The following is a 24,974-nucleotide window of genomic DNA, read 5'->3' as shown; positions in this document are numbered from 1 at the left end:
CCTTGGCAGCGTTGCAAGACGCTGTCGCGTTCCACTCTTAGGGGCGAAGCTTAACATCTTAACCACACATCAGTGACCACACTTTAGGTCAAAAAAGTGCCCCCCTGAATTTTGACGGGTGTCCACCGAGACATGTGAGACAGTTACGTAATTTCCTTTCCTCAAATACAATTTTCATTTTCTTCATTATGGCTCCTCTTTATCTATCTTCTTTCACTCCCACCTCCCTTCCTCTACAGTGCGGTTCAGGTGTCCACCGAGATGACAGAGAATTACTGCGCCATTTCCTTTCCTCAAAAAGCGTGTTGCGTTCAAAGGGCAAGGCATCACACCGAACAGGTGGTGGCAGGTGGTGGTGTTCCGTGGACTCCCTGGCAGTGCTACAACGCGCTGTCGCGTTCCACTCCTAAAGGCAAAGCTTAAGCGTCATTAATTAGCAGTTAATTAGCATTCAGGCATTAATCAGTAATTAACAATTAATTAGTGATTTGCCATCACTTAGTAATTAGTACTCAAATATATGTACGCCACCAGTGCCACAGAAACAGCGAAGGTGGTGCGGAAAACGCTTCCGCCTCTACCCACTTTAGACAGTCAAAGTGCCCCCTGAATTTTTTGAAGACGAAGGAGGCAGTGAAGAATGGATCCATGTAATGTTTGAAATTTCTGTGTTTTCAGCATTGTTTTCAAAACTAACCTCCTGTATTTCGTTCACGCCAGCATGTGCAGGTTCCCCGCTGGAGCCATGTGTGGTGCCGCCGTCGCGAACGGGCTTTGGGCCAGGCATGGCCGTGCGCCATCCAGCCGGCATGAATGCATCACCCCACCACTCAGCCTCACAGAATGCCCTCAACACGCAGGCGACCTTGGAGAAGTTCCAGAGTGTACTGCAAAGCCCCAAGACAGATCTTGGTGAGATGCAAGCCGCCTCTTATTGGGTAGGAGTTCTGAAATTAGGGGGCCGGCCGAAATGTTTTACACTGCACAGGTAAATGGCAATGAATGTTCTATGCCGTTTAGTTTCACTAACGTTGCTTGTAGAGTTGATGCCAGACACCTAATATTTGACTGCACTAACACTCCTGATGCAACTCCTTTGCATTGATAACCAGGTGAAGATGCTGTTGGGTTTGTTAACCCTTTCTCAGTGGTTGAGGTGAAACATTATGTACTGTTGGGCACAAAAGTCTCCAAGAGTTGCATAGGCATCGTGCTTTTCAGTGGTCACCTTCGTTCATTGCCACAAGGGTATATGCTTTCTTTGGAGGAGAAATTCTAGAGGCCCGTGTGCTGTGCGATGTCAGTGCACGTTAAAGAACCCCAGGTGGTCGAAATTTCCGGAGCCCTCCACTACGGCGTCTCTCATAGCCTTAGTCGCTTTGGGACGTTAAACCCCATAAAACCAAACCAAACCAAACAAGGGTATATGCTTGGGCTTGTTGGTTCATATTTGAAAGGTAAAAACGTAGCGCAAAGAAACACGGACACAGAAAGACAGACAACACACAGCGCTATGTGTGTTGTCTGTCTTTCTGTGTCTGTGTTTCTCTGCACTATGTTTTTACCTTTCATTACCACAAGTTTAGTCAGGATCCACTGGGTAGCAACCAATACATTGGCTGCGGTTGCCACTAAAGTGGTATTCAGAGACGTCAGCGCGGATGGGTGTGGAGAGGACGTGCACGATGTCACCAGCTGGCCAGCCGAGAGGGACGAGCATGAGCAAAGCGGCCGGGCTCTGGAGGCAGAGTGGGAAGGGCTGAAAAGAAAATAAGGGAACAAGACAATACCCCCTGGTGCGGGGAATGGAAGGAGAGTGGTGGTAAAAAAAAAAAAATTGAGAGAGAAGGGGAAGAACAGAACAGATGCGTAAAAGGAAGGGGGTAAAAAAGGGAAGAAACCCAAAGAGAGGAAACAAATAGAGAAAGATGGCAGCAGGCCACACCCTACGCATACCACCATAGGCAAAGTGCTGTCACATCTCCTGGCGATATGGGGACTGAACATACCAAACCAAACGAATGGTCTTTTCCTGCATGGGTGCCAGCTGTTGGAGCAAAACCGGAAGCTATGTTGCCGCTTGTCCTCTCGAAGGCGTGACGGCATGACGTGTGCACAGTCGCCCTCACTTAGAAAGGAGTTCCATCACCTGTGTGAATACTGCTTAATGTGTGATAGAGACTGCTGTCTTTGATAGTATACTTAGTAGCACTGTTTTAATGTGATGCACTGTTTTAATGTGATGAGTGAAACTGATCTTTAGTTGGGGCATCTGCCTATACATGTCGAAGCCAAATGTAGTGGCTGTGCATTAGCAGAGGGCCCCAGGTCTTGTGAATATTGTTTGCCTTACCCGTTCATGAACCCCAATCTTTTCATATTACTGTCGTTGCACTTGTCCTTTTATTATGTCATGGCAGACAGATAGCAGCTGCTGGCCGGTTTCCTTCCGTGTCACGAATGGCAGGTGTGTTTTTAATCAGAGGAGTAGGTAAAGCAGGTTGAGCAAACTTGTTTAGTCATTATGTCCGAGCCTGTAGTAATTGGAATGACATGCATGAAAAAAAGGGATCTAATCTTCAGTCAGTGGACAGAGGGTTACAACCATTTCGCATTGCTGGCAGCAATACTCAGCCTGTAGCAGAGTTGGAATGATCGGGGTAGAGGGAAACCTTGAAGGCTGATTGCTTTGCTCTGTCCATACAGCCTATATACTACATATAGAACAACTGTCTCTGTGGGCAATTTCATGTGTGACAGCTCCTCATGCTGAGTATTCACTGCAATTTTGACAAAAGGTGCTTTTTAGTTTTATGTGAGAGTTCACACAATTCACCTATTCTAAAGAAAGGTTCATTGTAGCTCAATTTTTTTTGTTTACGTTGGCAGTTATAATGCTTTACTCATGACTTGGTGGCATGTCTACTTCACTGATATTTTTTCATCTTGACGAATTTCATCTCAACAGGATTGCAGCGGATGTATTGATTGGAACAGCTTAATTCATTGCAGTCATCACTGCTAATTATATCAATGTTGCTCTGCCTGTTAAAGGTTATGAAGTGAAATTTTGCGCCTTATGGACCAAATGCATTTATGTTGTAACCCTCTGCTCTGCCTGCATGCAGTGACTTGTATGTTACTGTGCACTGTTGTGTAGTTGCTGCGTGGTTTGTTGGCTTGTGAAGAATGATGTGAGTGTATTCGTTTCATCTGATTGGCGTTTCCTGCCTGCTCCAGATGCACTCCGCTCTTTAAGTTGGAAGGGTATCCCCGCCGAAGTGCGCCCCATCACGTGGAGGCTTCTGGCGGTGCGTATCATTCCCCTGTTTCTCACTTTGTTTAATAAAAGTGTCCTGCAAGACATGACGTGGGGTGTTTTTAGTTTGAGGGACATCTCATTACAACGGATGTCAAAGCTACGGCTGAACAGATTAAGAGTATGGAACAAAACAGGGAAGCAGCCGTGTTATATGCTCATACATAGTGAAAAGAAAAGAATTTAGAGTGCATATTTGTGGATGAAAATGAAGTTGCAAAAGTAAGGCTTTACAAAAGCCAAAGCCATGATAGAAAAGCAAGGGAACTAAATTTAGAAGCTTGCATTCGAAATAGCAAAGGAGCAGTGTACTACATAAGTTGAGGAATAACGTATGTGGAAATGTTCTTGGATTATTTTTGCTACTTGGTAGAGAAGCAGTTACGTCAGAGATCGTTTCAGTGCAATTTGTCAGCACAGGTTGATTAATCGTGTGCATTTTTGGCACAGGCATTGAATGTGCTGCAGAAATGGGGGCTTGGTGAATTAGCTTCGAGCACAGTTACATTAGGGGCTAGCATTGTGCCGAAGTACACCTGGAAGTGAAATGTCATTGCCAATGTGGTTATGTACACATGCATTGGCCTAATTTTCAGGGGTGAGTGTAAGGGTGCATCTGTCAGCACGAATGCACTCGTGAAGTAAGTGCAAGAGGGTAATGTTGTGGTGCGTTTCCAGTTGTTGCAGCCAAAGTGGCTTTTGTTTCCTTCCATTTTCCAACAAGTTCACTAACACATATTTGTGTCTTCCATTCTTCCTACTCTTTGATTGCTGCTTTCAGTGAATGTACCACTTTTCTCTTCTTATTTCCTGCAGGGTTACTTGCCAGCCAACTCAGAGAGACGGGCGGCAGTTCTTGAAAGGAAGCGGGAGGAGTATTTCAACTTTGTAAAGCAGTATTACGACACGCGAAACGAAGACATCCATCAAGAAACGTACAGACAGGTTAGTAAGGTCTTCTGCGTGGGTCCACAGGGTCTTTGCAAGGTGCCCCTCGTGGGGCTTAATTGGGGTGATAAACACGTTTTCCCCGTTTAACCGCGGCTGACCAAGTTCAAAACCGCGTGGACCCCACCCCGTGATTGCGTACGCTACCGAGCGCAGGCCGACCATGGCGGACCTTGCTCCGAGGGAACAAAGGAACGACACACTGGCTGACACAAACAAGGCATTTATTGCTACAACAACAACGCCAGCTAGCAACAAAATACTCTGAGGAATCGAGGACATCAGACTCACCAGTATGGTTACGAGTGAATGTTCACCCACACTAGGGCAAGGGAAAACTCAGAGGCCGGACAGGATGGGCTGGCGGGAACATGTTCCCACCACAAGGTCGCCCACCGACGAAGAGCGGAGCTGCACGCGACAGGTCCGCGCGCTTTCCCGGTGCCGAGCAGAAGAGGCCCATCTCTGTGGCGCCATCTATGGCGCTAGTGTCGCTGCGACGCGAGCGCCCTCCCCTGTTAGTGAAAGTAACACAACTAAGGAGGGTGCATTGCGGGGAAGCTAACCACAGAGAACGAGTTGAGGGTGCATTGCGGGAAAGCGAACCACAGGGGACGAGTGCGTTCCCACACCCTACGGCATCCCTTTGGTCATTTGCTGTCCGCATAAACAGCTGATGTTCTGGTGGACTGGCATCTGGCGACTGCATTGTGCATGTTTGATTGTGTGCTCATGTCATAGCTGCTCTTCATCTTCTGTGGGAACTTAAATGCATTTAGGGTCTTAAAAGCCTTCTGAACTGTGTGCCATTCTCCTAGATACTTCAAGAAAGTGTGTGGGAGGCACATACCTATGCGTAACTATAGGCAAACCGCGAGCAATTAGACCCCGTAATCGACGCTTTGCTTTGAAGAAAAATGCCAAGAATCGGGCATACTGGACAAACTGCCCAATATCGCCCACAGACGTGATCCACTGCCATCGTGGTACAACGTCTCTGTATGTCACCGCACATTAACGTGCTACACAAGCACATATCACAAGAATACTTCTCTTTAAATGCAAAGTATGCAAGTTAAAACAGAATTTTATGCAGATGGCTCAAAAATGTAGAGAAGATAATAAACGAGAACATTGAAAACAGCATTGTCTATGATCATGGAGTAGAATGGAATGGACTGGAAGCTATGAAGCCGAAACACACCCTCTCTTCCTACGCAGCAGAATATAGTCCTTACACTACAGCCACAACACACTGATAGAATAAAATTGTGCTGGGTTCCGAGCCATTTTGGAATTATTAGAAACGAGGGAACAGATGTGTGTGCTCCTCAAGCTCTGAAAATGGATATCAAGTGGTTAAAAATTTCCTACAGTGATTGAATGAAATTAGTGCAAATCATGCTGAGAAATGAATGGCAGACTAAATGCAAAATAAGGCCAAATACAGTGAAAGCTCGTTAATTCGACCCCCGTTAATTCGGAAAATCGGATAATTTGACGCGCACGCGAGGTCCCTACAATTATACATAGGAGTCTATGGGGCAAAACTCGTTAATTCGAACAAATTTTGCCGTGTGTCGGTTAATTCGACTTCACTCCGCAGCCCGCCAACCGGTGTGCCGAGAGCAAAAAGAAAAAACGAGCGACGCTACTCTACCGCTGATAGGCCATCCGTACGGTCATTGTCGTCAGCAGCATGAGCGAGGGCGAGGGAAGCGAGGTTAGCGGTGGCCGAAGCGGCTGGCGTCTTTTTTTTTTGTGTGCTTTGTTGTATCGCAGCAGTCGTGTTGGTGTCGTCCGCTTAACCCTATCGACAGCAAGTCTCGTTTTTGCGTGTGTCGTCGTTTCTACATATTCTTGCTGCTACGATCGCGGTTATTTTACCATAAGGCGGCGCCTTTTTTGGTAATTGTGCACTTCGTCAGCGTGTTTACTGCGCTGCTTGTTGTTGCTGTTTTGTTGCGACTGAGAGAAGGGTGAAAGGAAATTGCACGGGCCTGCCTACTGGCTCAGCCGAGCCACCACCGCTGCCACGTGCAGATAGAGGAGAGTTAAAAGATTAGAGGAAAGATAAAGAGAAAAGATAAGACGCGCGTCGCAGCAACAACCGCGTCCGCCGAAGCCCCGTTCGCTTCACCTCCTCCCCACGCTGCTTTCGAGTGGGTAGCGCACAGTGCCTGCGCGCCTCGCCTTTGTGTCCTGTCAGCTGATCAAGAATGAAATAATTGAAGTGACAGGCGCTGACAACGACGATTCATCGGAAGGTGACGATTATGAGCAGTTGTCCCAAATGCCGAAGTGCACGGTGAAAGAAGCCACAGAAGCCTTGTCCGTGCGGGAGGATTTCTGTGAACAAATCCCTGACAGTGCGTGTGCCGCAGAGCACCTGGCAGCTGTTAGAGCTATCGTAGTCGCTCAAATTCGCTCGAAAAAGCAGACGGTGATAACGGCTTTCTTTGCCAAATAAAGGTACGTCCTATTCTGGCAAACATTGTTTTTTGTGGTTCATTCGATAATTCGACATTCGGATAATTCGACAATTTTTCGCGGTCCCATCAGTGTCGAATTAACGAGCTTTTACTGTAGTAAGCCTCACCTAGTAAAGCCCATCATAGGAGAATGGAAGTCATCTACACATCAGGAACGTTTCATTGAAGTGATTTTATGTCGTCGTCGCGTTACACACAGTTACACACAGTCGCGTTACACACCTTACACACAGTTTTATTCTTGCAAAACAAGAAAAAACAAAATGTGAGCTGTGCACGGGACTGATCACTATAAACCTCATTTTATATTCATGCATGATGTTCAAGAAACTTTGGGGACAAACATTTACCCCAGTTTTATTCTGAGTGTACCCTTTTCATCCTAGTTTATTACCCTTAAGAGAAAATACACTTGTGGACGTTTCTCATGTTTTTGCATTTTCAAAGAAACAAAGCTTCTTAGCAAACTGTGTATGACATTTTAAATGTGTTTTAGCCCTTTTTCACTTAGCCGACAAATGCAATTTACCTTGCATTTGGTGCATGATAGGCTTAGTTGTTTATGTGCCATAAAACACAACTGTGGTGGTTCGCCGAGCCCGTCAAAGAAGACACCAATGGGCCCGTTAGTTACGACACCTTTATACGTCGCTGCGCATTAACACACAAACTGCGAACCGGTGTGCACACAGGCTGCGCATTAACACACAAACTGCGAACCGGTGTGCACACAGGCAGGCGGTGGTCTTACGGAACACGGCCACGTACGGCTCTAATCTACCAGACGGCGTTCTAGTCAATGGCCTAATGCCTGCGCGGCCACAAATGTCCCGTGCCACTCACGGTTCGAAGTGGGTCCCGAGGACACGGTGGAGTCGCTGGTCCGGAGCGTTGGTTTGCCTGGCGACACAGGTCGGTGGTTGCCCAAGCGAAGCGGCGGCCTCGACGGCGGCGAACCGAAGTCGTTGCATCGTTGCAGCTCGCCAAGACTGGCACTGGCGAGATGGCGGCCCAAAGCCATCACATTACTGCGGCACAGCACCTACGCACACATAGGTCTCCCGCAGCCAACCCAGCCACAACCGCAGCGTTCGAACACTGCCACGTCCCCCTGCACTCCACGCCCACTCCACACCATCGTCATCTTCGCCGCGCCGGCCACTGCAGCAGCACCACCACCACAACAAAGCAATGCTGTGGAGGAGATTGTTATGCCATTGGATGCCAAGACTGAACACTCGCGACAGAACGCCTTGTAGTCTTGACTATTTTGTCATCGCACCAAAAATAACTGCCACTTTGCTTCTTGTATCTAGTCACAAAGCATAAGCAATAACACCTCAGAAGTTTCAAAGTAAGCTTAAGTTTGCAGTTTTGAGCAAGCCTAATTGTGAGTGAAACTAATGCCAATGGAGTGTATGCTTAAATAATGTAGGTGGTTCTGCTTTCTGGTCTTTCTTGGCAATTCCTCCTCCTCATTCTGGGTCAGCTTTTCTGCTGGCACTGCGCAGTTCCTGTAATGGCATGTTTGCTTTGGCATCTGGACTTCGTTCTGCCACATGTGCTAGTCAAGCGAAGTGTCAAGGACAGTGCAGGCCGTAGTGCAATAAGATTGAGTTATTTCAAGCCCGGTTAATCTGAAATCCAGGATAATCTGAATAATTTCTGTGGTCCCATAATTTCTAATGGAAATTAGATTAGCTAATTTGAAGCGGCGCCTGCATCGGCCCAGTTAATTCAAAGATTTGGGGTGCTGTGCGGGAATGCCAGATCCATATTTTGCTGAAAACTGGTGCATTGACGGCCCCACGGAGCTGTGAGGTGGCGCCACAAAGCGTTGCCGGTTAAATGCCGATGTTTGATATGCGAAGTGCCCCATCCCCAGTACCTTTAGCACAAGCCGGTCTCCCAAGCCTTGCGCTTGTCCCACGACAGGTTGACTGCTTGCAATGCCGCCTGCGGCATTTCTTTCAGTGGTGTACCATGGTTAGAGTGTTAGGTTACCGGCATCTATCTCAAATTCCATTGCATATTAGTCTACCGTTCTTACGAAAAACAACCATCCGAAATTGGGGGGGTCGACCTATACTTGGAATGGCGTTTCGCAGCGTCTATGTTGTTTTGGACGAGTGGCGGGTAGTGTGTGCCCATTCCCACCAGGATGCGTGGAGCTCCAGGCATAAAAAAGAGCGTTTATTCATGTGCAAATTGGTTCTGCTAAAGAAAATTCGAAATACGCGCTGTTCACCCGACTCGTTCACGTTGGCGGCCGCTTCCTCGGACGAGCGTTGGGTGTCGCGAGAGCAAATACTGATAGTCTCAGAGGGGTGCGTTGTGCCGGCATCTGAAACTACAGGACCGTTTGCAGTTCAGTTTGCCTCTAGTTAGTCAGGCGACATGCGAGTGTGGAAGGTGGGGTGGAGCGTCATTTGTTTGCTTTTGGATCTACATTGGCATCAGAATGCTGTCCTTGTGATCGCATCATTACGCCTTTATTGCTTTGAGTTCTGTACGCACCGCGATGCCATCCCGCAGGAAGCTACAAAACAAATTTCAGTGGCAGGACGAAGTGGGAAGCAGGAGGGGATGTATGCGTCGACTTATTATTTGGAACCAGCTTTTTTTTTTGGCTAGCAAGGGCTTCGGGCAAAGGGGTAGACTTCAATGCGCCAGCATGTTGTAAACACAAAGTTTGCCCCGTAAAGGTAGCACATTGCTGAAGTTAAATTTTCCTTCTGGGTCCCATTGTTTTGCTGTGCTTGATTAATTTGAAACGCGGTCAATTCGTATATTTTTCGCGGTCCTGGTTTCTTTGAATTGAGTAGGTTTTTACTAGCTCATGAGTGCGGGCACTGCGACGTTGTCTATATGTGAAGATGGTATGGTGCGCTGACATCTGATGTCAAAGCACACAAAGTTGTGAACAACTTCTTCCAACCATTTTAATAGTAGTAGTTAAAATATATACATGTTTTTTGGCAGATTTTGTCTTTTGGAACTTTCAAGATTTTTTTTTTTACATTTGAGTGATACCCATTGAGCCTGAAGTAGTTGATGACTATAGTCCACCCTTGGTTAGAAACTCCACTTGCGAAACTGTATGATGTGCACTGCTGTGCGGGGGATCTGTGTCATATTGGGCTAAACCTCATTAATTAGCTTTGGGGACATGATACTTTGTAAACAACATTGAAGAAAGAATTTTATTGTACAGTCAAGCCCACTTATAACAATATTTTTTATAACAATATATCGGATATAACAATGGTCAGTCATGGCACCAACAGCTTTGCCACGTGTTCTGTGGTAAAATAAACTGCTTATAGCAATGCTGTCAAGGCACGTTATTGGTTATAACAATTAAATCTGGTAATTGAGCATCAACCATTATAGAAAAAAAAAAGAAGGAAATGCTACAACCACACCAGCAAAACCATGTTTACAACACAAAAGCGTGCACAAAGGGGGGCCGACCAATGGACTAAGCTGGCACAGCAACGCCACGAAAGCAAAAGAGGCAGGCGTCATCAAGTCAGGAGAGCTGCTGCATTGCTGTATTGGCTATGCGCGCCATGCGTACCCCCAATCAGTCGGTGCAGTGCGCGTGCATGCAGCCAGCGCGGTTTTTCTCTTGTCAGCTGTCACCGCACCCTTAGTTCTGCATGCTTCTTGAATTTCCCATAAGAATCACTTCCGGAAAGACGGCTTGATTCCTGTGACGTGGAGGTGCGCGAAGCTCCCGGTGGCGCAGTGATGGCGGTGCTTTGGTCATCAGTGAATGATGAACATTGTTCCGGTTCCCTGAAGTTCGAATTAACGAACTTTTACAGGCATTAGAACAATCAAACCCCTCCAGGTATTTACTGTCAATAAATGCGGTGGAGTTTGTCATCTTTTCTTTTTTTCAGGCATTTCCATGGCAATTGAATATTGTTATAAGTGGGCTTGACTGTAATTATCAACCCTCTGACCTTGCTCTTCTTTGCTTCTCTGGCCCTTTTTCAGATACACATCGACATCCCACGTATGAGCCCCTTGGTGCCATTATTTCAGCAGGAGTCAGTGCAACAGGTACGTCATTGATTAGCTGCTTGCAGGCTCCATGCATTCTAATTTTTCAAGTGAAGCTAAATGTAAGGATGTCAAGGCGGAGGCTTGGGCAAGTTGGTACATCATATGTAAGTAAAACAGCGCTAGACACGGGACAAAGGAAGAAACAACACAGCGCCTTGTGCTGTGTTGTTTCTTCCTTTGTCCCGTGTCTAGCGCTGTTTTACTTACGTAAGGATGTCTCCGTACTACTAAGGTTTCAGTGCGTGTTTAAGTGTGCCACATGGATTAAATTAATCCAATGCCTTCCACTGCAGTGTGCCTGATAGCCCACAGTGCTTCTTTGGCATATTAGAGATTATTAATCATTTGATAATCGGAAAGTTAATTTTGAGTATTTTCACATAATGGTGACAGCACCATGAACAGATGAGTAGACTGATGTGGCACTCAAACGAGCTCTTTATTTAACTGACTTGTGCTCACAACGAGTTGAAAAACTTAGCGGCAGCGATAGCAACAAGCGTGCTCGGTGGTCGCTAAAGAACAGAATCACCATCGCTCTTGGTTGCGCTCACTTGAAAACTGACAAAGAGCTTTCGAGATAAGATGTAGAAAGCACCCATAACAATCTCGAACAGAGTAGAAGCAGAATCTGGAGGCTAACATTCTTCCAGATAAACCTGGTTGCATCTCGTGTCACAAAATGACAAAGCCATGTGCTGCCGACTAAGAGTATGAGCAAACAAACAGACTTGGCAAAAACTCAAGGCAGTATTTAGTGCTTCCTTGAGCCATTTGTTTCCTCAGTGCTATCCTATTGCAGTTTATTTTCGAGTATTAGTTTCTTTATGTGTATAAATCGAAAGCTGCAACATGCCTCCATGTGGTGCCTTTTGCTCCCTTGCTGCAGATATTCGAGAGGATCTTGTACATATGGGCCATTCGGCATCCCGCGAGCGGCTACGTCCAAGGCATGAACGATCTCGTAACCCCTTTCTTTGTGGTCTTTCTTCAAGAACACGTGCCTAAAGGTGAGCTTACTTCGTGCAGGTGTCACGAGGCGCGTACTTTTCAGACCCACTCCTTGGTGGTATAGAATTCATGGCAGACTTTGCACATCGGGGCTTCTCACTACTAGGTTACATAAAAGCCTTGGGTTCTGTGGCATGCTTTTTTTAAACCCCTTCCTCTCCTTTGTTTGGGAAGTATAATACTAGTACCATAATTGCTTATAGTAGCAAGCTCTTTCACTGTACAGTGAGTCATTAGAATTTAATTTGGAAACTTCTTGAGGGGTGTGCATTTGCATGCTCTTTTTTTTGCGTGCATGTTAGGCAGGAAGGGGCGAAAGACAAGGCATGTGGCATTCCTCAGCACCATTTGAAAGCCACTGGGATTTCTTGTGATAAAAAGACTGACTATCCCTATACTCATTTGATTTACTTTTTGCAACTGACAAATTAAAGTGAATGTAGCAGAGGTTCTCGTATGTTTCAGTGCGACAACGTGTGCATCTCCTGGTTGCAGTCTGCATCAGTTTCTGCTGTAACATGTGTGACAGTAAATGGCTGGAGCACCTGCCTGCTTTCTCCTTTGCCAGAGGCAGAAGTGGAGACGTTCATGGTGGACCGGCTGGAGCAGTCTGTCCTGCAGGACATCGAGGCGGACAGTTTCTGGTGCATGAGCAAGCTGCTGGACGGCATCCAGGACAACTACACGTTCGCGCAGCCAGGCATCCAGAGCAAAGTGAACACCCTCAAGGAGCTCATCCAGCGTATAGACGGTGAGGGAGGCATTAGCCTGCTTGCCCGTCCCGTGAGGTGACTTAGTAGCCTTGGGAGGCGGAAAGCAAATGACTCGCAAAGAATGTCCATTCCTCTAAGGCCCATCCGAATCGTGATGATGATGGCATATAAAATATGGGGCTAGCAGCAAAGTTTCATATTGATGGTAGTGGTAGACCTCTACAATGTAATGACACAGACCAGGATTAGTAGTTTGGAAGCATCCATTAAGTGGACATAACAAGCAGGGATGTGAATCTTGCTAGAAAAAAACACATTGCTGCCATTCTCTTGGATCATGTTAGTTGCGCAGATGCTTCCGCCAGGGCATCTTTCCATAGGAACTCTTCTTTGCTACTGTTGAGAGCATTCAATATTCCTCATTTCTTGAAAGCACGAGCGACGAGCTCCTCTGGAATGCCAGGCCGAGTGTCCGCGATTCAACTTAATAGCTTGTCTGGAGAGGCCCGTTAGTTTCAGCCGTCCCGCAGCAGTAACTGCAGGCTCTTCCTACCTCATTCAGTCTATGTAGCAGTGCTTGGCTCTGTGCCGATGCTTTCGGCAGCTACGATTGCTTTCCTTTTAAAAGCAGCCGAATACTGCTGTCGCAGTCCCGGCACCTTGCAAGGTTCGATTGTCCTGCTTCCGACTGCTTGGGTACAGCGAGGTCAGCATGTTGAAATGCCATTAAAATCAAAACCACGAAACCGCCAAGCGACGCCATCGCTAGATAGCGCCTCATGTTGCTAGAACCTTGGTGATGATACCATTGAATAATGAGACCGGGATGGCAAATTTGGGCTGAAAATTTGGGCATCCACATATAACAATAAGAAGAAATTTGACGTGCTAAAGTCTGGAAAAATTCTTGTTATACACTGGTTTTTATTGTAATTTGGCGAGGAATCGGAAGAAATATTTGAATTACCTGGAAATTCAAATGATTGTATGACCCGCCAAAAAACTGTCACAAGCCGTTTCCATCACAGTAAATTTATTTGTTGAAAGCCAGAGCAGTGGTCGCCTTCTTTTGAGGTAAGAGCTACGCGGCAAAAAAAAAAACTATTTTTCACAGTTCTAGCAGTGCCCAATTGCGTGCACACTGTCAGGGGTGTTAAATTGTGATAGCCTTTGTACATGGTGCAGTGCAGCAGTGGTGAAGCTGCCTCACAAGTGGCAGCATTGCGTGTGAAGAGGCTGCACTGCATAAACAGCGGACGACATCTGATGAGCGTGCAGTTTCAGAATGAAAGAATAACATGTATGGTTGCAAGGGGAACGCGCGTTGGCACTGGAATGGCAAGAACAAAAAAGGACTGGCGGCATGCCATATAGCATCCAGAATGACCCGCAGCTATACACACTATACACTTGCATATGACCTGCTGATCATTTCAGATATTGCATGTGCTGCCCCTATAGTAGATCCAATCAAGGCACTGCCAGGGCTGATGGGTAAGGGGAAGTCTCAGGGACCATGCAATGGCAGCAGCTTCGATGAATTGGCGCTCCAGAACTCTTTTTTGTGTGTGTGTGTGTGTGTGTGTGTGCGCGTGCATGCGGGCGTGCGAGCGGGCAGGCGAACAGGCGGGCGGGCGGGCAAGCGGGCGGGCGGGCAAGCGGGTGGGCAAGCGGGCGGGCGGGCAAGCGGGCGGGCAAGCGGGCGTGCGCGCGCTCCCATACTTAGTGGGGTCACTGCGCTGGGGCAGCAGAGCATCCCTTCGCTTCATGTCTTCCCTCTGAACATGGTGCAGCGCCGCTGCACGACCACCTGTCGCGGCACTGCGTGGAGTTCCTGCAGTTCACCTTCCGGTGGATGAACAACCTGCTGATGCGTGAGCTGCCCCTGCACTGCACCATCCGCCTGTGGGACACCTACCTGGCCGAGCCCGAGGGCTTCTCCACTTTCCACCTGTACGTGTGCGCCGCCTTCCTGCGCTACTGGTCCTCGGCCCTGCTGCGCGAGAGGGACTTCCAGGTATACTTTCCCCTGCCTTTCCCCGTGCTGGTTAGGAACACATGGGCTCAGCCTCTAGAGTTTAGCCCGGATGTTCTGAGAAAGACTCGTGCGGGTCCTCACTTCCAGCTGATTATGTTGACGTCTATTTGAGGTGTGTGGTGTGAGCAGTCTCCCGACCAGGGGAGCCAGTTCAGGTGTTGGAGGAGAATGAAAGGGAGTTCGAGTGGGAAAGGAACAAATGTGTGGAAGGATTCCTGGTTCCTTCCTGTATTCTGCTGAGGAACAGCAGCAACAGCCAAGGCACTGCCCGCTATGCTGTGTGCTCTGCTGCACACAGACTGTGCACAATTGCACTGCGTGAATCACTCCATCACTATGCAGATTGATTAGCACACATAATAGGCACGTGCTAACTGAAGTGTGTCGCTAAATTTTAGACAGTCAGTACTAAGAAACTAGGAAGGTCCTTTCCAAGCTTCAAGTCCAACGCTGCAGTTTGTCATTAGTTTTGTGCCATTGTTACACATGTCATTTCAGTTTACCACCATTAATGATAGCATCTTGTTCGGCATTCAGCTGCTAAGCACAAGGACGTGGGATGAAATCCTAGCCTTCTGTCTTCTGTGGCATGGACAAACACCGCATGAACGTTACGACGTAGAGTGGGACCGTGCGGTGGTCCAGGGACCCAAGGGGGGTCTAAACACACTTGCCATGATAAAGTTTTTCTCTCTCTCTGTGGCATTCGCCTGATGACCGTGAGGATGCCGAACAAAACCGCAATGGCCACATTGTAATACATAGAGGCTGAATGCAAAAGACGCCTGTATGCTGTGCCTTGTCGGTACATTTTAAAGGGACACTGAGGAGAAATTGAAGTTGGCTTGTATCGACAGAATACCAGCTCCTGATTACAAAAACGCCACTCATACTGACAACAAAGCTCTTGTAACGTAGAACAGAGCAAGAACCAAAAGACAGGTATCGCCGCCACAAGCCAAACTCGCAAGTACAAGCGTGATGACGTCATAGGACAAAACAATGTTGCTAGGACCAAGCAACAATAGGACACGAGAATCTTCGAATCACTGAGGCGCAGCCAATGCATGAGCAAATCTCCCTGACGTCGCCAGATGGCGCCACGTACCCGGCAGCTACGCGCGCGCCTGCAGCATCGGGACAAATCAGCGCCTGCTCATCGGTGGTAGGCGGGCTCCTGGTATTCCGCTAACGGTAACAAAGTACACGGTATGCTAAAGGTGTCTATTTGCGAGAACTTTGTTGATGACTTCGAGAACGGCATCCATCGTAACGCTGGCAAAACGCCGGTGGAAACGTAAACGAAGCGACGGTAGCAAAGGCCGCAATAGCCGATAGATGCCTTCAACGTCCGGCCGGCGGTTGCTTTCTTTTCGGCTGCTGCTAGGCCGCTCTGCTGGCCGTCAGAAATCACGGAGTCCCCGTCACGTCATGTTTCACGTCACTTAGTCCTGTGTCGTCATAGGAGAATCCCAAGTTTGAATCAGAGTGGTGGGAAAAACTTTTTCAACTTCAAATCCAAATTTCTTAGAAATAAATGCATCTTTAGCTGCCGGCCAAGTGGCAACAAAGCCATGAAATGCTGAACTATCGGATTTTGCTATAAAAAAAATATTAATAGAGCTCTCCTCACTGTCCCTTTAAGAAACTCCAGATGGCTAAAATTATTGGGAGTCCTCCACTGTAGTGCCTTTTTCTTCCTTATTTCACTCCCTCCTTCGTGTCGTCTCTCATGATTCGCTTGAGATGTCCAGCAACAGTGAGATGGTTATTGCACCTTTCCCCATAACCAGTTCTCATATCCTTTACTCATCACACCTCTACCCTTAGCAAGCCCCTTATTTTGTTACACAAACACATGCGCGTCCAGTGGGTTTCCTCGCCAATGATGGCAACTGCCATAGAAAACAAGAGGAGCAGTGAAGGAAAGAGGTGAAGTCTGCCCAAATCTAGCTTGGTGTTGTGGGCATGTGCTTGCGTATCACAACATTAGTCCAATGTGTTGAAGGGAATTCCCCAGAGCGGGTTAGGTTTCAATAAAGGGAGTAAATACTCCTTAGCCTCCACCTGAGTTTGGCTGAATGGCTAATAAAGGGAACTACATAGCTTTCTCAGAAACTTGACAGCTGAATAAAAATTGTGGGGTTTAAATCGGGGAGATAAACACGTTCTCCCCGTTTAATCGCGGCTGACAGAGTTCAAAGCCGCTCGGACCCCACCCCGTGGTCGCGTACGCTACCGAGCGCATGCCGACCACGGCGGGCCTTGCTCTGCGGGAACAAAGGAACGACACACTGGCTGACACAAACAAGGCATTTATTGCTATAACAACAATAACGCCAGCTAGCGACAAAATACACTGAGGAATCGAGGATGTCCAACTCACCAGCAAGGTTACGAGCGAATGTTCGCCCACGGTAGGGCAGAGGGAATATCTCCGAGGCCGGACGGGACGAACTGAGGGGAACACGTTTCCACACGAGGACGCCCGCGGCGAAGAGCAGAGCTTTGCGCGTGAACGTCCAACACGCTTCCCTGTCCCAGGGAGAAGAGCCAGCTATCCCTCGCGCGCGCGCAGCAAAACGCCATCCGTGGCGCTGGTGTCGCTGCGGCGCGAGCGCCCTCCCCTGTTAGTTACAGTAACCAAACCGAGAGGACTGCTTTTCGGGGGGAGCTAACAACAGTGGGGTGTGCAATGCGGGAAAGCGAACGCAGGGGACGAAGGCGTCCCCACAAAATTGAAGAAAAAATTCATCATCGCGGTGTTTGAATTTTGATGGTGAAATTCTAGAGGCCCGTATATTCTGTGCGATGTCGATGCACATTAAAGAACCCTAGGTGGTTGAAATTTCCGGAGCTCTTCACTATGGTGTTCCTCATAGCCTGAGTTGCTGAGTCGCCACAAACCACTAAGAATCAGAATTCGAGTACTATGAGGAGTGGATAGCACTTTATTCGCTTAAACCCCCACAAACCACTAAGAATCAGAATTCGAATACTATGAGGAGTGGATAGCACTTTATTCACATCAATCCAATTGATCGCCCATAAATTTTTTTCGTACTGCTTGGTGGTGACAATTGCTTGCTTGTTCTAAGTGAGAAAGTATGCTGGCATCTGCAAACGCTATACGTCAACCAATCTGCAGTGGCAGCATCTCTCTGGAGATGGACAACTTGCTGCTCTTCCTCTCCACATGCTTGTTTGTTTTTACGGGTAATGCAACAACAGTCTGAATGAAGAGCCTTGTATCTTTGTTGGGGCCTGGAGATTGATGGTGACATATGTGGGGTGTTTAATTTCATTGAAGACAAGTTTTTCTTAAAAATAGATGCTGCAATAGATACATACCTAGTACCATTGATGTAGTTGGGTTATGTGGCCAGGTGGATACTTATACCAGTATATTTGTAACTTCATTAGTTAACTTCCTAATCTAATGTTGTGATGTTCGGCCTAATGCTGTAACTTTTTATTCTTCTTTTAGGCCATATCTATGCATACTGAATGCATACGTCGCTTCAAACTACAACAAACTATTCATGATACAAAAGAAAATATTGAGAATGTGTGAAAATTATATTGGTGACAAACGAGGACTCCGAACAAAACCGCTCTTCATTAAAAACAGCATGCTTAAAGCAGATCAAGTTTATTATTTCAAACTACTTCAGTGGATTTATAAAAATAGGCTGCACACAATACCTGTAGACAGTTGCACTTCATACCCAATACGTAGACCACACCATCTCAAGCCCGCCACAAGAACTAATTACGGAAGGCAAAAATTGAATTATCAAACAATTAACATATTAAACAGGGATCACTTTAATGTACAATACACACAATCCTTCCACAACTTCAAAAAGAACTGTAAAAAGCTATTAGTGGGCAGCGACATTGCATTCTCTTTTTGTTAACTTGCGCTCATCCCTGATAACACATGTAACCTCAGCTACGTTGCATTATGTTATGTTATTTCTATTATTTATGTTATATTATGTTATGTTATTTCTATCTTCGGTTGTAAAATACATTTGCCATTGTTTTAGCATGTACCCTACACATCAGTCTAAACCTTGTTTTTTTTTCTGAAATGCTTCTATGTACTGATCTATTTACTGCATATGCGATTTATTTTTTGGGCCAATGAATTGTGGTTTTTCTTTTCTTTGATTGGCTTCTGATGTAAGCCAATTTGTTATTACATAATACCTATTGCATATGTCTTTTCTGCCTCTTTAAAATATACCATGTTCAAGAAAAACTAATGCTTTGAAGACATGTGATCTGAATAATTGAATTTTTTTTGCTTTCTGTTGTGTGCTAAAATATGTTTAGCAAATATGTGTGTGAATGACACGTCATGCTGCCTTGAACTGTGGGGGCGCAGAGGCTCTGTCAGGCATTTTGCCTTTACCTCTGCCCCCTACACTGTGAGAATCCGTGAAACAATAAAAAAAAAATGGAACAACTGGTGCATTTATTTTTTCTTCTTGCTCACATTGGGATGTATGGCAAACTCTACGACCAAGATCCACTTTGCTGTGTTTCGTCGCAATCAAAATGAGGAGCAGTTTTGTCTAGAGAAACATCTTGGACTTATCTGCTTTACACATGCATGCATGTCCAATGCTCTGCACCTGCAAAGGGCGTCTACGATGTGCACTGCACGTTTTGCTCAAGCTCGGGTTCATTACTTTTCTCTCTTGTTGTCTTCTCGCCTTGTTGCAGGGCCTTATGCTGCTCCTTCAGAACTTGCCAACGTACGACTGGGGCAACGAGGAGATCACTCTGCTCGTCGCCGAGGCGTACCGGCTCAAGTACACCTTTGCCGACGCTCCCAATCACCTGCAAGCCCGGAAGTGATGCCAATGAACAGACACCGCTTTGTGTGTGTGTGTGCACGCACGTGCTTCAGTGTTGTGCCTCATGTCCCTTCTTCACCCCAGGGCAGAGACCAATCACGAAGAAGGGTAACCAACTTGACAAGGACAGCTTCGGGCGGTGCACGTGGCATCAGCAGCGTGAAGGCAAAAGAAGAAGAATGAGGAAGGAAAACATGTCGTTGCTTCCTTTTGCATCGGTAGGAAGGTGGCTGTAAACAAGGAACGCTGCAGGTCTCTAAGCAGTGCTGCCTCACTGTTTGGCCAGCATTTGCCCAACCTCATCGAATGAATGAACTTTGGAGTCAGAGCACCTTTTCAATGCTGGTGCATTGAGATGATCTTAGCAAGCACTGGGTAAGGAGGCTTTCGGCCTGGTGTGGGTTTGTGTGCATACAAAGGGCATGATTCTGCAGCTAAGTGAGGCAGCACTGCCGACAGGACGCGAGCCATCTCGTTTTTTGCCACTTTCTTTTTCCGAGATCCCTTCCTGGAAGGTCATCCTGCTCCTCTTGGAAGAGGCTTGCCAGCCTTCCCTTGTCACCTGCCTGCAAATTTTTTAACTGTATATTTTTGTACATTAAACAAAGCCTCTCTATGAGATTCCCATCAAAGCACAGCGGAAGAGCTTGGGCAGCATGTCGGGTTGCTCAGAGGGATGTGAAGTGCCTGCCGGATTTAAGGTACAGTCCTGGTGTTAGCACGTGGGGAAGCTCATTTTGTGGGAAAGACACCGTTGGGTGGTTGTAATCTCTGGATGCGTGACGAAGTGTTGGTTGGTCCCTGTGCAATGTGACCTTGAGTGTGTTGAATTAACACACTGGCTTTTCAGTTAGAAGTATGAGATTAAAAGTATGTTTGAAAGCCGATTACTAGGAGTTTCTGTTCTCTTTTTTTTTTATCTTTGGAGCACAACATTGGTTATATGTCTGCAGTGGCCCTTTTGTGCCGTGGCCACTGACTTTGCTGCTGGTGAACTAGGGTGTAGTGAGAAATAGAATTTTAGTGAAATGACTGTGACAGCTGCAGGCAAGACAGTGGAGCTCGACAAGGGGCCGTATCCAGAATTCTAGGCCAAGCGACATCAGTCTGACCTCTCACCTTGAAAGCCGTCTTGTGTGTATATGAATTGGCTGGAAGGTAGTCTGAAGCCATTTTTGTAATGCACTTGAAGCCACTGTGTTGGCTCGGTGGTTAAGGTGTTCTGCCATTGACCTGAAAGAGACAGATCCAAGCCAGGCTATGGTGGTCACATTTCGATGGAGGCAAAATGCTAGAGAGTTATGTACTGCAATGTTGGGGCACTTTTTAAAGAACCCCAGGTGGTTGAAATTATCTGGAGCCCTCCACTATGGCGTCCATCATAGCTTGAGTTGCTTTGGGACGTTAAACCCTATAAACCAACCGTAATACACTTCAGGCTGCACGAAAGCTTGCCTTTCATCTTTAGCATGCCTGACAGAGAACCAGCAGCTTTTTTTTTTGTGAAGTAAAAGCACGCTGGGGATAGTATGGGCCAAGTTAGATGCCCTTGCATAATGTTGGACAGGTTCAGCACGGGAAGAATGTGTTGGAATAGTAGTATGTTGATTATTGTCTGCATTAAGCCTATGTTTTGCCTTTTCATTTCATAATTGACTTTTCTGCAAGGTATGTTTCTGGAGATTGTTGCTGCATTTTCAGTTTGTTGGATTTTGCTACACACAGCCATAAGCTTAGTTAAAAAATTTGTGTTGTTTTTGTGTGTGAGCACATGGAACATCTGTGGCTACGTCCACGAATCGCATCGGTTGCGAAGCTCTGGCTCAGATTGGGGTATCAAGGGATTAATTGATGGTGTTATTAACTTATAGCTTCATGTGACTTTTGAGCTTTGAACTAACACTGCTTTTACCACTGGCTGATATGCTGCATCCAATGGGTGCCTTTCTGAGCAGTTTCAGCTGGTCAGCCCTTGATTTATGAGAGGCCAAAAGCTTTGTGTTATGGCTTAGCCGCACAGCACTGCAGAAACCATTGATGCAACATTTGTTAGCGCCTACCAGCAAATGTGGTGTGTTAACTTTCTCTATTCTAACTTCACTAACCCCATGCACATTCCAGCAAAACAAATGCCCTCATTAATGGCCCCTACTTCTCTTTCTTTAATGCAAAGTTAATTTGGTTGCCACAGGTCGTGCAATTACAGTACACAGACTAGTGTGCCAGATTTCGGAGCATAAATACTGCTAGGAGTTTCACTTCTGTGTTATGAACTCTATCCCCCCAGCATCCTCAAATGAGGCTTAAGATGCATCCCTATGATGCATTAGACATAAGTATGCATATATCATTGTGTGGCATTTCCCTTCAACCGCCTCAGTAACTTATAACCTAATTTCTTCTCTAATACAGTTTTTGATTTCAACGACTGAACAATAGCTGGGACACCATTTTAATTCACTACTTAGGCCAGCCTGTCTGAAGAGCCTGAATTGACACATCAGCGATTATAGCACTTTTTTTTTCATATCGCGCGTGACCTAAACCTACCTGTGGTGTCACAGCCATATCGTTTGGTTGTTCAAATTGAAAGCATGAAAGAAGAAATTCAGCTACGCTGAATTAGGGGCTCTAAAATGAGAATGTCAGCTTACGCACTTTTTTTTTCTTTGAGTGGTGTCTGTTGGAAGGCGGTTGCAGGGAAAATTTGGTGGAAGGGTCATTAATGGACAAAAATGGATAGGAAAGGTGTGATAGCACTGGAGTTTAGTCTTCGAAGACCAGATTACGAATTGAGTACAGCAAGGAAATTACGCGGCTGTCATTCCCAGCACTCGAGTTTGGTTGATTTTGGCATTTCGAAGACGAGGTTATGAATTGAGTACAGGAAGGAAGGTCGTGTTGCTGTCATTGGTTTTTTGAAGGGAGATTATGAATTGAATGCAGGAGGGAAGACACGCGGCTGTCATTCCTAGTACTCAAGTTTGGTTGCTTTTGGCATTTCGAAGACGAGGTTATGAATCAAGTACAGGAAGGAAGGTCATGTGGCTGTCATTCGCAGCACTCTTCAAATGACTGATTTTTTATTTTGGCAATGAGCTGTACATGTGCCATAATTGCTTCGTTGCATAATAATTACATGACATCCAGAAGCTGGGACGTTTATCCTGCCGGGCAGAGAAGGCATCTCGGCCACTTCTCAATCCTTCCTGTATCCCTTTCCTCACGGCACAACTCAAGTGGCCAGGTGTGGCAATAGATACTTTTAGCATAGTGCGCACTGTTACCACTTACCGTCTACCGCGCCCTGCACTGCGCAAGCGCTGATTGGTTGGTACCGACGCGGCAGGCTAGCACGATGTTGACGGGAACGTGGCGCCATCTAGCGGCCTCAGCGAGATCTGTGCATGCAAGAGGCGGTAAGTGGTAGCCATACACGCTGTGCTAAAAGTATCAAATTAGAGACATTTACCTTACCGCCTAGCGAGCTCGGTTAGTGCGCATGAGGAAATCGCACTGAAGGCACCAGATAGCGTCACGTGCTGCCCAGTGGCGTCGGGACCAATCAGCGCATGCGCACTGGCGGGGCAAGTTAAGTGGTAGCGGTAAACTGCGCCTTCCCTTTCCTAATGAAACGTTCGCATTAAAATATTCTCGGAAGGCGAGTTCAGTCCCGGCCGCGGCGGCCGTGGCTCAATAGGCAACCGCGGGCTGTGCGATGTGTCAGTACGCGGTAAGGATTCTCAGGAAGCGACGGCGCGATTAATCCGCCGCATAGCTAACCGCAGACAAGGGGTGAGGGAAAGAGATTTATGCCGACTAGTGCAGGCCTTTGCGCTAAGCAGGATACTCTATGCCACCCCTTATCTCAAATTTTCGAAAGCAGAAAAGGACAAATTGGATAGTATGATACGGCAGGCCTATAAGGCTGCGTTAGGACTCCCACTAAATGCCTCAACCGAAAGGCTTATGAGGTTAGGAATACATAACACCTACAACGAACTGAAAGAAGCCCATTTAATGGCTCAAACAGCGCGATTAGCCAATTCCAGAACTGGCAGGAGTATTCTTACCAGGCTCGGAATTAACTTTCAACCTACGAATAACGATGCTAAAGTAGACTTACCCCGCGACTATAGGACGGCCCTACTAATCAAACCACTCCCCAAAAACATGCACCCCGTACACCATGAGGGTAGAAGACAAGCAAGAGCCAAAGCCTTACATAACAAATACAGACAGTGCGCTGGAACACTTTATGTAGATGCGGCAGAATACAAAAATACCAATGCCTTTGCAATTGTGGTTGTGAACGAGAATGGTGACCACATCGCCTCGGCGACAATCAAAACGAAATCCTCTGAAACGGCAGAAGAGGCGGCTATAGCCCTCGCCCTAGCGCATACCCAAGGGAGCATCATCTTCAGCGATTCCAAAATGGGTATCAATAATTTCGCTAAAGGGCGAATTACAAACATCTCCCTTAGAATCCTTAACGTAACCAAATTCTCACCAAATTATTCCCAATTGATATGGGTCCCAGCCCATTCGGGGAATCCGGGGAACGAGGCAGCCCACAATAAAGCCCGAGGTTTCGTCGACCGGGCAGTGGATGAGTCTGGCTCCCTGAATTTCACGAAGGACTCCATGATCACATATCATGATCTCACCAATCATTTTAAACTAGAGAGGAGAATTTTCCCCCCTCCAGACAAAAGACTTACTAAAGAACAAGAGGTTACGTGGCGTCGTCTACAGACGAGATCGATACGCACCCCATCACTCCTCGCGCACATTTATCCAGATCTTTACAACCCAAACTGCAAACACTGTGGCCAACGTGCTACCTACGATCACATCCTGTGGGACTGCAAAATAGAGCCACCTCCGGGTGATCTAGTTACAGCTCCTTCTCTCGAGCGGTGGGAGACCGTGCTGGCTAGCTCTGACCCCAGAACGCAAGTTTTGGCGGTGGAGTGGGCTGACAAAGTCGTCGAGGGCTATGTACTCTCGACCACTTAACGCGACCTCTTGCCAAGCTCTTCCCGGCGAATAAAATGTTTTACAATCAATTCTCAGGAGGTCGAAATTATTCCCGAGCCCTCCACTGCGGTGCTTCTTTGTCTTCCTTTCTTCACTGCATCCTTCATACCTTCAGGTGTGCGCCTTTTCGTTGTTACTATAAAACATAAGGGAAAGCTTTTGCTAGCTGCGGCATCTGCTATGGAAGCCTGAAGGACGTTAGCTGGGGCCAGCGGAAATAAAAAAAATATTTGTTTCATTTTTTTCTAGGCTACTCGTGTAGATTAGCCGCCTGGTCTGTCAGGCGTTGGCTGCTGTTTCTTGCGCTCTGAGATTAATGACAATTCATAATAATGATTCTGCGTCTGAATAGGATACATGAAGAAATATGAAGAAATCTGGTGATGCTACCAAGCGCTACTTTATGGCTATGCGAAGCGCTTGACACTACTATACTTCAAAGAGGGGACCGCAGGCAGTGGTCTAGTG

At 46.8% G+C, this 24,974-nt stretch overlaps 1 protein-coding gene across 1 annotated transcript in view; it reads left to right on the top strand.

The window, feature by feature from the left end:
• The window catches only part of Tbc1d22 (TBC1 domain family member 22), a 28,129-nt gene extending 7,779 nt beyond the window's left edge, over positions 1-20,350 (top strand). The window contains exons 5-12 of the mRNA XM_089571921.1: positions 721-912; positions 3,241-3,311; positions 4,136-4,264; positions 10,765-10,830; positions 11,723-11,843; positions 12,413-12,595; positions 14,351-14,574; positions 19,330-20,350. Coding sequence (XP_089428047.1) covers positions 721-912; positions 3,241-3,311; positions 4,136-4,264; positions 10,765-10,830; positions 11,723-11,843; positions 12,413-12,595; positions 14,351-14,574; positions 19,330-19,464 — 1,121 coding nt within the window. The 3' untranslated portion in view covers positions 19,465-20,350. The remainder of the gene's footprint in view (positions 1-720; positions 913-3,240; positions 3,312-4,135; positions 4,265-10,764; positions 10,831-11,722; positions 11,844-12,412; positions 12,596-14,350; positions 14,575-19,329) is intronic.
• Positions 20,351-24,974: the final 4,624 nt, after the last annotated feature.

This window comes from Amblyomma mixtum, chromosome 2 (genome assembly GCF_055824585.1).
Source record: "Amblyomma mixtum isolate Tamu chromosome 2, ASM5582458v1, whole genome shotgun sequence".
Taxonomy (NCBI): domain Eukaryota; kingdom Metazoa; phylum Arthropoda; class Arachnida; order Ixodida; family Ixodidae; genus Amblyomma; species Amblyomma mixtum.
The sequence above is the reverse complement of the archived record's forward strand: the minus strand, read 5'-3'. Positions and strand labels throughout refer to the sequence as shown.